General features: G+C 54.7%; 1 protein-coding gene across 1 annotated transcript in view; it reads left to right on the forward strand.

Annotated features, from left to right (window-relative positions):
• The first annotated feature begins 326 nt into the window (after positions 1 to 326).
• RSPH10B (radial spoke head 10 homolog B) overlaps positions 327 to 13,413 on the forward strand; it is a 32,519-nt gene continuing 19,432 nt past the window's right edge. The window contains exons 1-6 of the mRNA XM_040989958.1: positions 327 to 634; positions 8,523 to 8,598; positions 9,962 to 10,030; positions 11,234 to 11,407; positions 12,599 to 12,684; positions 13,155 to 13,275. Of these exons, the coding sequence (XP_040845892.1) occupies positions 390 to 634; positions 8,523 to 8,598; positions 9,962 to 10,030; positions 11,234 to 11,407; positions 12,599 to 12,684; positions 13,155 to 13,275 (771 nt within the window). The 5' untranslated portion in view covers positions 327 to 389. The remainder of the gene's footprint in view (positions 635 to 8,522; positions 8,599 to 9,961; positions 10,031 to 11,233; positions 11,408 to 12,598; positions 12,685 to 13,154; positions 13,276 to 13,413) is intronic.

Here is a 13,413-nt window from a genome sequence, read left to right on the forward strand (position 1 = left end):
CCCATCCAGCTCCCTGCTTGTGGCCTGGGAAAGCAGTCGAGGATGGCCCAAGGCCTTGGGACCCTGCACCCGCGTGGGAGACCTGGTGGAAGCTCCTGGCTCCTGGCTTTGGATTGGCTCAGTTCCAGCCATTGCAGCTGCTTGGGGGGTGAATCAATGGACAGGAGATCTTCCTCTCTGTCTCTCCTCCTCTCTATATATCTTACTTTGTAATAAAAATAAGTAAATCCTTAAAAAAACCAAAAAACAGACTGACGACAAATCAGAAAGCTTAAGTCCCCGTGCTGAGAGGCCTCCCTGTGCTTGTTTCAGACTGAAGTGGCCCGTGGCGTGGAACCCAGCAGCTCTCGCCCGAGGAGTGTGGCGCGAGCGCGAGGCCTCCCGGGGCAATGGTGAAAGAAAAGAAGAGAACGGACAGGAAGGGGGACAAGTCCGTCGTCTCTCCCGCGTCCCTCTCGGATTACCCGGAATCTGCCAAGCCAGATGGCAGCGCCAGCAGGCCGGAAGTGTCCTCGAGCGGGGTCCCTGCCTCAGGGGCGCAGCTCAAGGGCCTCAAAAAGGAGTGCCGCAACACACAGAACAAAGATGCCACGCAGTACGAGGAGCCCGTCCTGACCAGGCTCATCGTGGAGAGGTGATGAAGCAGCAGCCTGGGGAGGGGCCGCCCACCTGCAGGACCGCTCCCCTTGTGCGCGCGGGTGTGCCAGGCGCGGCGTTGCGACAGAGGGCTGTGTCTGCCATGCTCACCCTTTGTCTGCCACTTTGGCATTCTCTATTCTGACAACTTCTGTAACGATTTTTTTTTTAAGGAAATTATCTTTGAAAGTTATTTTTTACATTTTTTTTTCATTCTATTTGGAAGGCAGAGAGAGAGGGCCCCTATGCATTGGCTGACTTCTTGGGCTGTGCCAGCCCAGAAATCAGATGCCAGCTGAGTAGGTGGTGGGGACCCAAACACTTGAGCCGTGTTGGAGGTTTGGTTGGCACCCTGAGTGGTGTGTGAATCACTGTGCCCCACGCCTGCCTCTCTCGGTAGCTTTTCTTTGACTTCTTCTCACCACTGTTTTGTTTGAAAACTCACTTAGAATTTCAGAACTGGATTTTTAACCCCCTGCTAATCTTGATCCACCGGACTGCCAACTCCTTCCTGCCCCGTGTAAGTAGAATGTCACAGTGGGTAGGAATGACGCTTTCCAGCCTGATGCGCGCTCCCCAAATGCCAGGCATGGCCAGGAGTTGCATCCGGGTCTCCCAGGTGGGGGCAGGGCCCAAGCACTTAGGCCACCTGCTGCGGCTTTCCCAGGCTCATGAGCAGCTGGGATGGGGTGCTGGCTCAGCAGGCTGAGGGCTAATTCAAGGCCCCAAAACGTCACTGACGCTCAAGCCTGGGCTCCTAATTGAGGAAAAGAAGTGAGCGCGCCCTTCTTCGATGGTTGTCTCCCACGGTCATCGGCTCTCTGCCACCTTCCTCATCTTCAGGCTGGAAGCCTGGGGACCGTCCTGCTCCCCTCCAGCTTCCAGTCCCCATCTGTGCTGCTCTCATGGGTCCTTGTCTTCATACAAGGTACCTGCCATGTCACATCACAGAGCACCCCAAAGCTCAGCAGCCACAACAGTAAGACCATGGAGGAACCTAGGGCAGGGTCTCATGACGTTTGCACCCTCACAATGGCTCACCTGAGCTGGGCAGGCTTTTTTTTTTTTTGGAGGTGAGTGCTAGTCTTGATTCCTCGGCACACAGCTTTCTCGCAAGCACCCTGCATGCCTGGCTACCCCAGAACAGCCATCCAGGGGCAGGAGCCACCAAGTCCTGGGGGGGGGTCACCCTCACCCTCCACACTGTCTGGCCATGGCAGGTGGGAGTGGTAAACCCCAGCGTGGATCCTTGGGAAGTGAGACAAGGCTGCACGGCTGTCATCTCCCCTCTGCGGAGCTGAGATTCTGCCTTGCAGCCACTCCCTGCCACCTCCCGGCTTCCTTCTGTCTGTCCATGCCCCGTGTGCATTGCTGTCCCCTGTTCCTGGAGACCCAGGGCCCAGGCTTCTCCATTTGCTCTGGCAGAATTTTCCTCAGGGTTCTTCCGGCATCACCCCTCAGTCAAGCTCATCATTTTCCTGTACAGACATTGTCTTGCTCGTTTCCTGCTGTTACACACCCATGTGGCCCCTTCAGAGGTGTGTGGAAAATGGGGCCGGCATGTGGTGCAGCTGATGAAGCCAGCTCCTGGGCGCCCTCGTCCTGTCCTGCACTGCCTGGCGTTGAGCCTCCCCTCCCCTTCTGATGCAGCTCCCTGCTCCTGTGCTGGCGGGGGGGGGAGGGGGGGCAGCACATGACGGCCGCTCACGTGGGAGACCCGGCTGGAGTCCCTGGCACCTGATGGGGTTGCTGTAGGCATGTAGGAGGTGAACTGTGATGGAAGGTTCTGTCCTTTCCTGCATTCCTCCCCGCGGTCACTAAGCTTTTCAAGGATACACATTAAGTGTGTATTTTTATGAAAGATTTGCCTTCCCACTTTGTGCGGAGGCTGCGCTCCCTGCTGGCAGCGAAGGGCGACTCCGAGCCTCAGGCAGCTGACCTCGGCCTGCAGGGCTCCGGGGGCTTCCTCCTTCAGTGACTGCAGCAGCTGTTCCGGTCACTGGGGGCCAGCTTCCCGCCGGGGCTCGGCGGAAGTGTGAGATGACAGTGCCGTCGTGTTTGGGGTCGAGCTGTGCCTCTCCTCTTTCCTTTTTTTTTTTTAGATTGGGACTTGTGCTGTAACTCAACAGGCTAATCCTCCACCCTGAGGCACCAAACATCTCATATGGCTGCCAGTTTGTGTCCCGGCTGCACCAGTTCCCATCCAGCTCCCTGCTTGTGGCCTAGAAAAGCAATGGAGGATGGCGCAAGTTGTGGAGATTTGAAAGAAGTTCCTGGCTCTCAGCTTTGGACCAACTCAGTTCTGGCCGTTGTCACCACCCCGGGAGTGAAGCAGCAAGTGGAAGACCTTCTATGTTTATCTGAAAAGGCAGTTACAGAGAGAGAAGGAGAGACAGAGATCGTCCATCCACTGGTTCACTCCCCAGATAGCCACAGCAACAGGCTGCTGGGCCACTCTGCAGCCAGGAGCTGCTCCGTGTCTCCTGCGTGGGTGCAGGGTCCCTCTGCTGCTTCCCCAGCCTCTGGCAAGGAGCTGGATCAGGACTGGAGCGGAGGGGATACTACCCCACCGATGTGGGATCCTCACCCACAGCCTGTAGAGCTGGCCCTTCTTCCTGTCTCTGCTTCTCAAATAGAACAGTCTTTTTAAAAATTAAAAAAGTAAGTGACTTGCCCGCATCAACTCCAGTCCAACTTTATACTCTAACAGCTGAGTAGTGACAACACAGTCTCCTGGGGCCTGTAGGTGAAGAGTCACGTTGCCATCTTGAAGTCGAGATAGCTTCACATCTCTGCATTGTCACTGACACTACTGTAGATCTCAGCATTGGCGTGGATGCCGACTGTATACGTCTCAGCATTGGCATGGATGCCGACTGTATATGTCTCTTGGTGTTGGCATCAACTGGGACCTCCAACACAGAATCAGGCAGTTAGTGGGAGATGCAGGTGTACCATGAGTGTTACTGAAATTTAAAAAAAATGTTAAAGATTTATTTTTGTTTTTTTTTCAAATGCAGAGTTGCAGAGAGAAGAAAAAAGACAAAAATTTTCCATCTACTGGTTAATTTCCCAGATGGTTGCAAGGGCTGGGCCAGGCTACCCATGTGGTAGCCCCTGCCTTCCCAGGCACATTGGCAGGTTAGCAGAGAGCTAGATCAGAAGTGGAACAGCTGGGTCTCAGGCTAGTGCCCATATGTAGATATACAGAGAGGAGGAGAGACAGAGAGGAAGATCTTCCGTCCAATGGTTCACTTCCTAAGTGGCCACAATGTCTGGAGCTGAGCCAATCCAAAGCCAGGAGCCAGGAACCAGGAGCTTCTTCCAGGTCTCTCTTGTGGGTGCAGGTTCCCAAGGCTTTGGGCCATCCTCGACTGCTTTCCCAGGCCACAAGCAGGGAGCTGGATGGGAAGTGGAGCTGCCGGGATTAGAACTGATGCCCATATGAGATCCTGGCGCATTTAAGGTGAGGACTTTAACCACTACGCTATCATGCCAGGCCCAATTTTTTCATATTATTAAAACCAGCTGCTGAAGCTTTCTTGAGATCTCTGGAGCGGTGGAACACCGGAGGGCTTCCTTCCATCGTTTGCTGGACTCGGGTTACATTTGTAGGTTTTCCCCTCTGTCTCAGCTCCCTGAACACACCCGCTGTGGCCATAGCCTCATCAGTGTGTCTGTCACCCCTCACGCGGAGGCTGGCAGCGATGAGCTTGTGGGCAATCACAGAGCTGCCTGTGAATCTGGGGACCAAGTCCTGTGCTCTGGGACTTTGCGTTCCCAAAGTGACCCTGTGTGACTGTCCTCGAACTGGTCTCCCACGAGGGTGCGACAGGCAGGAAGCTGCGACCGAGGCGGAGCGGGGACTTGGAGCCAGGCAGGCTGGCAGGAGTTGTGGTTGTTTGTGCACGCATCAGTGAGGCCGGTGAAGTAAACAAGGGGGAATCCGATCCGTCATCATGCTTTCACCATGTCGCAACTTGCTACATTCCAATGTGTATGCTGTTATTTTCTCTAACATTTTATTTGTATGAATCCAAAATATCTGCTCAGAGGTGCAGGTGTCTGAATCTCCCAGCCATGTGGCTCTGGCTGGGAGAATCTGTGCCAAGCCAGCTTCCTGCTGGGGGCCTAGCTCCCTGTCCACTGCTGCCAAGCAGTGGGTGAATCCCGGGCTTGTGGGTGGCCAGAGCTGGGCTTCACCCACTGGCCACCCGGTGGCAAACTCTGGGGTCTTGGAGGTCTGGAGTTACTGCCTAGGGACATCCATGGATAAGGCCACAGTACGTGTAGGTGAGGAATGAATCCTGAGGGACACTCAATGACAGGGTCACTGCACTTGCAAGTAAGCGAGGGGCTGAGACCTGGTGGTTTGGAGGGAAGTGACTGGAAGATCTGTGTGAGTCAGACTGATGCACCAGCTCACGTGGGAATCCAGAGTTGGGCTTGTTAGCATGAAACATTGCTGACCACCACATGCCAGTCCGTGTGAAAGCTAGGGCTGGGGGCCTGTCTAGCAGGGCTAGATCCCAGTACCTGACTGAATGTCAGAACTGGACAGATCACATTAGACAGGGTCATGACAATAAGCAGCACATAAGAGAACCAGGTCCAGCGGTAGATTCTGTGGCGGATATGTGGGCCCAACACTGGAAATGCTGGTTAGCTCAAGAGTTAGGGTGGTGATGGGCTGAGGTAGGTGTGACCATAGAACCTGCCAATACTCATGGATATAGGGATCGAGAATAGTCTGGGCAGGTCCAGGCTGTAGCACCTGCATGTGCATCTTAAAACAGGGTGTGGTGTGGGCCGGGCCACAACATTCACCAACTCATACTAGGCCAAGATGGGGGGGCAGGCTATGCCAGGTAAGAGCCAAGCACCCGCTGGCATCCATGAGATCTGGGTCTGGGAGTGGGCCAAGTGGGGGAACCTGGAAAACTCCCCTAGTGGGTCATAGCTCCCACTGGTGAGCACGTGCTCCAGGTCTGGGAGTCGGGCAGACTGGGCAAGGTAGCTCCAACTGTTGGCTAATGTGTGGGTCAGTTTTGGAAGGGAGCAGACCAGGCAGGGCAGAGCAAATCTTAGCTCACCGGCAAGTGCAGAAACCAGCCTGGAGCACAGATCGTGCTGGGCCAGGCTGTCACACCTACCAGTTTGCATGAGCCACGGATGGGAGCAGGCTGAGCAGGGCCAGGTTCCAACACCTGCTAGTGAGAATTGGGACTGGGGGCAGGCCTGGTCAGGCCAGGCTACAGCATCTAAGGCAAAGGCCAAGACAAGGGAGGGGCACGTGCACGATCTGTGGCTGGGAACAGGCTTGGTTGGGAAGCTAAGGTGACACCCTGGTTGGGTTGCGGTTTCCACTGGTGAGTGCGAAGGCCAGAGCGGGGGCTGCAGTGTCCCTTGATACAATTGTAGGCCGGGTCTGGGGTGTGTCAATCTGGGCTAGACTATAGCACCCCTTGGTGCTCGTGACACCAGGGTATGTGTAGGACAGGCTAGGCTGGGTCTTTGCCCCTGCTGAGCCATGTGTGAGCTGTGTCTGGGTGAGGACCGGGCTTTCCTGGGCTGTAACACAACAGTAAAAACTGGAATGAGTGAAGGGCTGTCAGGAAAGGCCACTGTTCTTGCTAGGACAGGATGTGGACTAAGTAGGGCTGGCCCGACCCACCAGTGTGTGCGAGATCTAGCACTGGTAGAAGTTCTGATGGAGGAGCTTGGGAGACTCCTCTGTTGGGACACAGTCCATGCAGGTGAGCATAAGAACCATGATAGGGAGCAGCCTGGACCAGGCCAGGGAATGGTACCCATGGGCGTACATTTAGTGTAGCTCGGGGGTAAACAGGGCTGGGCCAGTTCATATCACCCACTGGTGAATCAGCACCAGAATAGAGTGTTGGAATTGGGGGTGGGCCAGGCCCGGCCATGCTGCAGCACCCACTGGTGAATGTCAAGTAGAGGTGGGCCATGCCAGACTGGCTGCAGTATCCATCCACACACATGAGACCTGGGGAGGGAGGGGTTCCCCTGCTGGACCACCACTCCCACTGGAGAGCGTGAGTTGGAATGGGAACAGACCATGCTGGGCTGGTCAGGGCTACAACACCTGTTGGCCTGCATGTAAGTTGGATCGGGGGAAAGTCAGGCTGGCCTGACTGTTCCTACTGGCACAAGCATAAATCAGAGTAGGTATGAGTTGGTTAGGCTTTGCTACAACATCAGTTGGCAGAGGCTGGCACAGGGGAGCAAAAGCAGTCAAGTTAAACTGAAGAACCACCTGGAGAGAGCATGATCCACCCAGTAGGGAAACAGTGGGCAATGCCCTCTTGGGTTGGTGAGCATGAGAACCAGGACAGGGGCAGGCATGGCTAGACAGAGAGTACCACCCACTGGCATTTGTATGGGCTGGATAGTGGGGCTGGCTGGGTTGAACTAGGCTTCAATGCCCATGACATGAATGAGAGCTGAACGGGATGTGAAACAGACTGGACTAGTCTGCTGCACATACTGGCAAGCACGGGAACCAGGGCAGGGAGCAGGCCTGGTGGGGGTTATTGTGGGTCGCTCCAACTAGGCTGCAGCTCCCACTTTTTTGTGTGAGAGTCAAGTGTGCAGTGGGCATGATTGGGCTGGCCTCCAATACCACTTGATTTGTGTAGAGAACAAGGCTGGAGACAGAACTGATCCAGCAATTGCAACCAGCAGAATATGCATAAGCTCGTTGGGGAAATGGGCTGTGTCGGACCCTATGTTGGCAATCACACAAAAGAATCAGGTCTGGGATCACCAAGATGAAGTTTCTATGGGGATCCCCGCAACTGAATTTCTGGACTCAGAACCCCAACCATGGAGAGATTTGTAGGTTCCATGGTCTAGCCGTGGAGTGCTTGTGTCAGAGCTGGGCCTCCTCAGTGGCTTAGATGGAGCAGTGGACAGCATATCCTGGTGCACATGGAGGACATGGCAGTCTATTGGAACCTGCGGAGGACACCTGGTACCACAACAGAGGACAGAACAAATCGATCAACTACCCCAGCCATGTGTCGGCAGTGAATAACTATCAAATGGAAACTAAGGTGGACTGTGTCAACCAGTGGATTCTGGAGAGATCGGCAGTAATTCAGAACTGTTGAAGTATCAAAACCTCATGAGCAGGACCCTCAGAGCACGCCCCTGATCGGGGACCCTGGGGTGGTGTTGGCTGGCTGTTTTTCATCCTGGGGTAGAGAGGCATCTGGGATGCTGGGTGTGGCTTCTCCCCTTAGTTCTTCCCTTCTCCCCAGATACAGGAAGGAAAGAAAAAGAATGTGGAAATGGTGATCCCACCCACCTTCCTGTAGCTCTCGACCCTAACACACAAATCAACTGTATAAAAATTATCAAAAATAAAAATAACTAGTAATTTCAAAAATTTTAAATTTGTAATTAAAAGATTGAGTTCAGGCTCAGTGTAGTAGCCGAGTGGCTAAAGTCCTAGTCTTGCATGTGCCAGGATCCTATATAGGTTCCAGTTCTAATCCCAGCAGCCCTGCTTCCCATCCAGCTCCCTGCCTGTGGCCTGGGAGAACAGTCAAGGACGGCCCAAGGCCTTGGGATGCTGCACCTGCGTGGGAGACCCGGAGGAGGCTCCTGCTCCTGGCTTCGGATTGGCTCAGCTCTGGCTGTTGCGGTCACTTGGGGAGTGAATCAACAGACAGAAGATCTTCCTCTCTGTCTCTTTTCTCTGTATATCTGACTTCCCAATAAAAATAAGCCTTTAAAAAAAAGATTGAGTGCATGTCGCTACAGTTCTGCAAACATAGTAACATTCTCCTCCCTCCCCACTCCCTCCGTGACTGCCGTAACTGCTTCCCCCCTCCATGACTTGTTTTCTGTCCTTGCAGTTACGAGGGGGACAAGGTGCGGGGACTGTACGAGGGCGAAGGCTTCGCCGTCTTCCAAGGAGGTTGCACATACCACGTGAGTACCCCAGTACCCGCACGTGAAGCCAGCTGCGGGGGCTTGGGCACAGTCATCTTTCCACAGAAACCGGGGCCTCATGCTAAACTTCTCTAATCCCTGGTTATGCATTTATGGAAAAGAGCGTGGTTCAGCATAACCCAAGTGGTCAGAATTGTAATATTTTCCTGGTTTTAAAGAATGTATTGCCACAAGCAAATGGAAGATCCGTCTCTGTCTCTCCTCTCTCTGCAACTCTGCCTTCCCAATAAGTAAATAAACAAATATGTTGCAATTTTATTTGGGAGCTGACACTGTGGTATAATAGGTTGCGCTTCTGCCTGTAGTGCCAGCATCCCATGTAGGTGCCAGTTCAAGTCCCGACTGCTCCACTCCCCATCCAGCTCCTTGCTTATGACCTGGGAAAGGGGCTGTGCCTGCGTCTCCCATGTAGGCACAGGAGTACAAGGATTTGGGCCATCCACTACTGTTTTCCCAGGCCATCAACAGGGAGCTGGAGTGGAAGTGGAGTAGCTGGGATTTGAACTGCCGCTCACATGGGATGCTGGCACCACAGGTGGGGGATTAGCTTACTACACCACGGCACTGGCCCCTATGTTGGTATTTTTATATGGGCATGTTAATTTTAAACATAACATTGAGTCTTTTTTTTCTCTTAGAAATATTTATATTGCTCTGTGTTTTATTGAAATAAAAATAACATTATTTTTTAAATTACTATTTATTTGAGAAGTGGCAGGAGTGGGTTCAGATCGAATGCTCTCATCTGCTTTTCACTCCCTAAATGCCCATAATGCCGGAGTGAAGCTGGAAGCCAGGAACACAGCCTAGAACCCGACTACCTGGGCCACCCCCACTGCCTCTCAGGGTTTGGTATTGGCAAGGAAGCTAGGTACAGGGGCTGGACTGGCCGTCGGGCATGGGACACACGTACTGTGTTGTGGGGTTGCAGGTGGCTCAGCTGGCATCCCAACCTCAAGACCAAACTCCCTACCCTGCAGGGTAATTAAGCACCAGGCAAGACTGCCTTGGCAGTAAGGTTTGAGGAATGGGTCATTCCTTCCCGAGAACAAACCCAACAGAGGAACGTTCCGGTCCCCCGTGGGGCAGGCAGCATGTCCAAGTGGCCCGTGGGGGCCAGGGCTCCTTGCTGTGGTCTGTGGGCCAGGGCTCCTTGCTGTGGTCTGTGGGCCAGGGTTGCGTGCTGTGGTCTGCGGGCCAGGCGCTGCATGCTGTGGTGTGGGGGCCAGGCACTGCATGCTGTGGTCTGTGGGCCAGGCGCTGCGTGCTGTGGTGTGGGGGCCAGGTGCTGCGTGGCCAGCTTCCTTCCAAGCATGCTTTGTTGCTTTGCTCTGTTTGGAAGGGGATGTTCTCCGAGGGACTCATGCATGGCCAAGGGACTTACATCTGGGCGGATGGACTGAAATATGAGGTGAGCTGCAGCTGGGAGGTGCTCCATGGCCCCAACCTGCTGTCGTCACGAAGGGAATTCAGCATGCAGGTGGGAAACGGGCAAGAGGCCGGGGGCTGCAGGGCTGGCTGCCGAGCAGGGCCTGCGGGTGGGGCCCAAGTGCGTACGAGGGCCCACCAGGAAGGTCACAGGAAAATGGAATTACAGGAAAAGATTTGGTTCAGAATGTTTGCTTTTTGTTTTTTAATCCACACATCCTTTAGTTGTCTGTACCTCTTCCTGCAGCTCCGGCTGTGGGGTTCTGGTGTGTGGGTGTTGTACCCCGCACCCTGCCGGGCAGGAGCAGTGGCGGGGGATGTATGTGTATTTTGAAATCTATTGCCAGCATGGGTTTGTCTTCCACGGTAAGGACATTTTTGCCTCCTACCCAAAGCACATCACCAGTCCTGGTCACAGCAGTCAGGGCTGGGCCAGGCTGAAGCCAGCAGCCAGGAGCTGCTTTTGGTTCTGCTGTGTGGGTGCAGGGACCCAAACACTTGGGCCGTCCTTCCCTGCTTTCCCAAGCACATTAGCAGGGAGCTGGCTCAGAGGTGGAGCAGGTGGGATGCCGGCACTGCAAGTCGGAGCTTAATCCCCTGCACCACAGCACTGGCTCTGAGTCATTCTCACAGGTCCGTTGGTTCCCACCCCAGTTCCAGAGACAGTCCATGGGCAGGATTCAGACTTATGCAGAAGCGGCCATGGTCAGTGAGCAGCCAGCCAGTGGTCTGGCCCAGCTGTGAGGTCTCTTCCACTCTGTGGACTGGCTGCCTTCAGGATTTCTGGTTCCAGGGAGAGAAGCAGAGGCCCCCAGTGCAGACACATGCTTCCTGCTCAGCCCAATGTGTGCTGGACTGTACCAGGACAGAAAGAAGGGTTTCCAGCAGTGACCACCAAGGCTGTGGTGGTCCACATGTCCCTTGTGACCACCTGTCTCTTGTGGGCCCTGTGACCTGGTCTCCTTCAGGGTGGCTTCCAAGAATCTCTAGTTCCTGAGCTCAGAGCAGAAGCCACCGCCTCACTGCATGGCGCCTTCCGGCTTCCCAGGCCGTCATCCCTGCACATAGCCTTCAGGGGGCGCTGTCCTGTCTGGGTTTCCATGCAGGGGAGAACCCAGGAGGCTGGGACAGGAGCAGCATGGGAGGCTGCAGGGGTGTCTGACCGAGTGGCCTTCCTGCCCTGTAGGGGGACTTTGTGAAAAACATGCCCATGAACCATGGCACCTACACGTGGCCAGACGGCAGCGTCTACAACGGGGAGGTGGTCAACGGCCGGAGAAGCGGCTTCGGCATGTTCCGGTGCGGCACGTGGCCTGTGTCCTACGTGGGCCACTGGTGCCACGGCAAGCGGCACGGGAAGGTGGGTGAGGCAGCCACGTGACAGGGCATCCTTCCCAACGCGCAGGATGGTCCAGAGAGAGCAGTCATGGTCTGTGTCTTGAGCGAGGCCAAGTTGAGCAAGACAGGCACCTGTCGGGAGTTCCCCTTTTGAGCCCTTTCAGCCTTCCCATGGCCTCCGGCTCTGTGCAGAGCGTTCCTGCTCGGACCACCTGCTTCCCTGCTGAAGCTGTGGGGTCCCCTGTGGGCGTTTCGTGCAAGTAGAATTGTCTGTGACTTTGGGGGTGGGTGGGGTGCCTGGCTGCCTTCACCTGGATCAGGGTTTCTGGGGGTCCCCCAGGCGTGGCAGGGGCAAGCCACACTTGCTTTGTGGGCCAAAGCACCCGCTGCCAGTGTCTGCCACACCTGCAGATCTGTCCCCCTGTGAACAGGTTCCCCGGACAGCTGCTATCTTTTGTCTGTGAGGACCCGTGATGCCCTGGGTCTGTGTGGGTGGGTGGGGAGAAAATGGGGTGGATTGATTTGAGTTCTGTTCTCATTTCTCCTGAGTCGGCATGCAGAGGTGGACGTGCTGGGTCCTGCAGTGACCATCCTGTCCTCTGCTGTGGCTGGACCTTCTGCTGCCTTGGCCAGTAAATGTTGGCTGTGACCACTTTGAACCAAAGTTGCTGTAGACAAAAAATGTTGCAGTTTTCAGGTTTCTTTATTAATGGTTTGTTGATTCAGTTAAAAGACAGCATTACAGAGAGAGCAAGGTCTTCCATCTGCTGATTCACTCCCCAAGTGGCCACAATGGCCAGAACTGAGCCATTCTGAAGCCAGGAGCCAGGAGCTTGTTTTGGGTCTCCCATGTGGGTGCAGGGTCCCAAGGCTTTGGACCATTCCAGACTGCTTTCCCAGGCCACAAGCAGGGAGCTGGATCTGGACTGGAACAAGTTTCCAAGGGCGATACTGATTACCCAGCTGCCTCTCTGTAGCAGCCCCAAGGTTGAGAAATTTGAAACACTGGTAGAATTCAGATTGTAAGGATCCCTCCGCTGGCTTGCTAGTCTCGTGTTTGCCATGGGGCCGCCCCAGAGTGCTGTCCCCAGCTCTGCCAGGCCTTCCTGGAACCCCCGGCTGCACATCCACAGACACTCCTTAAAATCTTTTTATCTTTACGTGACTATGAAGCGTGGTGTGTGTGTTTTAAGGGAACACTCTTCTATTTCAGGGTACCATGTACTACAATCAGGAGGGCACCTCTTGGTACGAGGGAGACTGGGTGTACAACCAGCGCCAGGGCTGGGGCATACGATGGTAGGTGTGGCTGCCAGCCCGTGGTGGGGTTGGGGGTGCAGCAGGACTGATGGGTCAAATCCTCTGTCCTTGGGCTCCTGAAAGAGCTGATGCGCTGACTCCAGGGGACACGCTGTCCGTGCATACTGGCCGCAGTACTTAAAGGGTTATTTGTTTGAGCAGGAGAGTCACACACACACACACACACACACACACACACACACACACACACACACACTCACACACACACACTCACACACACAGCATGTGTGGTGTGTCTACTGGCTCACTCCCCACAGTGGCCGGACTGTTCTATGCTGAATGCTGTCTTGTTCACTGGCTCACTCACAGGCCACAGTGGTCAGATTGTTCTAGACACAGCACACACGTTTCCGTCCACTGGCTCACCCCCAGCTGGCCACAGTGGTTGGGCTGTTCTAGCTTGAAGCCAGGTCCACGTGGATGTGTCTCAGCAGCCCTCTCTCTCACAGTTATGCATCTGGAAACATCTATGAAGGTCAGTGGGATAACAGCACGCGCCACGGGGAAGGCAGGATGAGGTGGCTGAAGAGCAGCGAGGAGTACGTGGGCCAGTGGGAGAGGGGCGTCCAGGTAGGTACGGATCCTCGAGGGCATGACGGGCAGCAGTGCTGTCTCGGGGGACTGCTGGCAGTCTTACATTGTGCATTCTGGTTAATTTTTTTAAAAAAGATACATTTTTATTGGGAAGGCAGAGTTACAGAAGACAGA

This window comes from Ochotona curzoniae, unplaced genomic scaffold (assembly GCF_017591425.1).
Source record: "Ochotona curzoniae isolate NIBS_2020 unplaced genomic scaffold, NIBS_Ocur_1.0 contig_54, whole genome shotgun sequence".
In the NCBI taxonomy this organism is placed as follows: Eukaryota; Metazoa; Chordata; class Mammalia; order Lagomorpha; family Ochotonidae; genus Ochotona; species Ochotona curzoniae.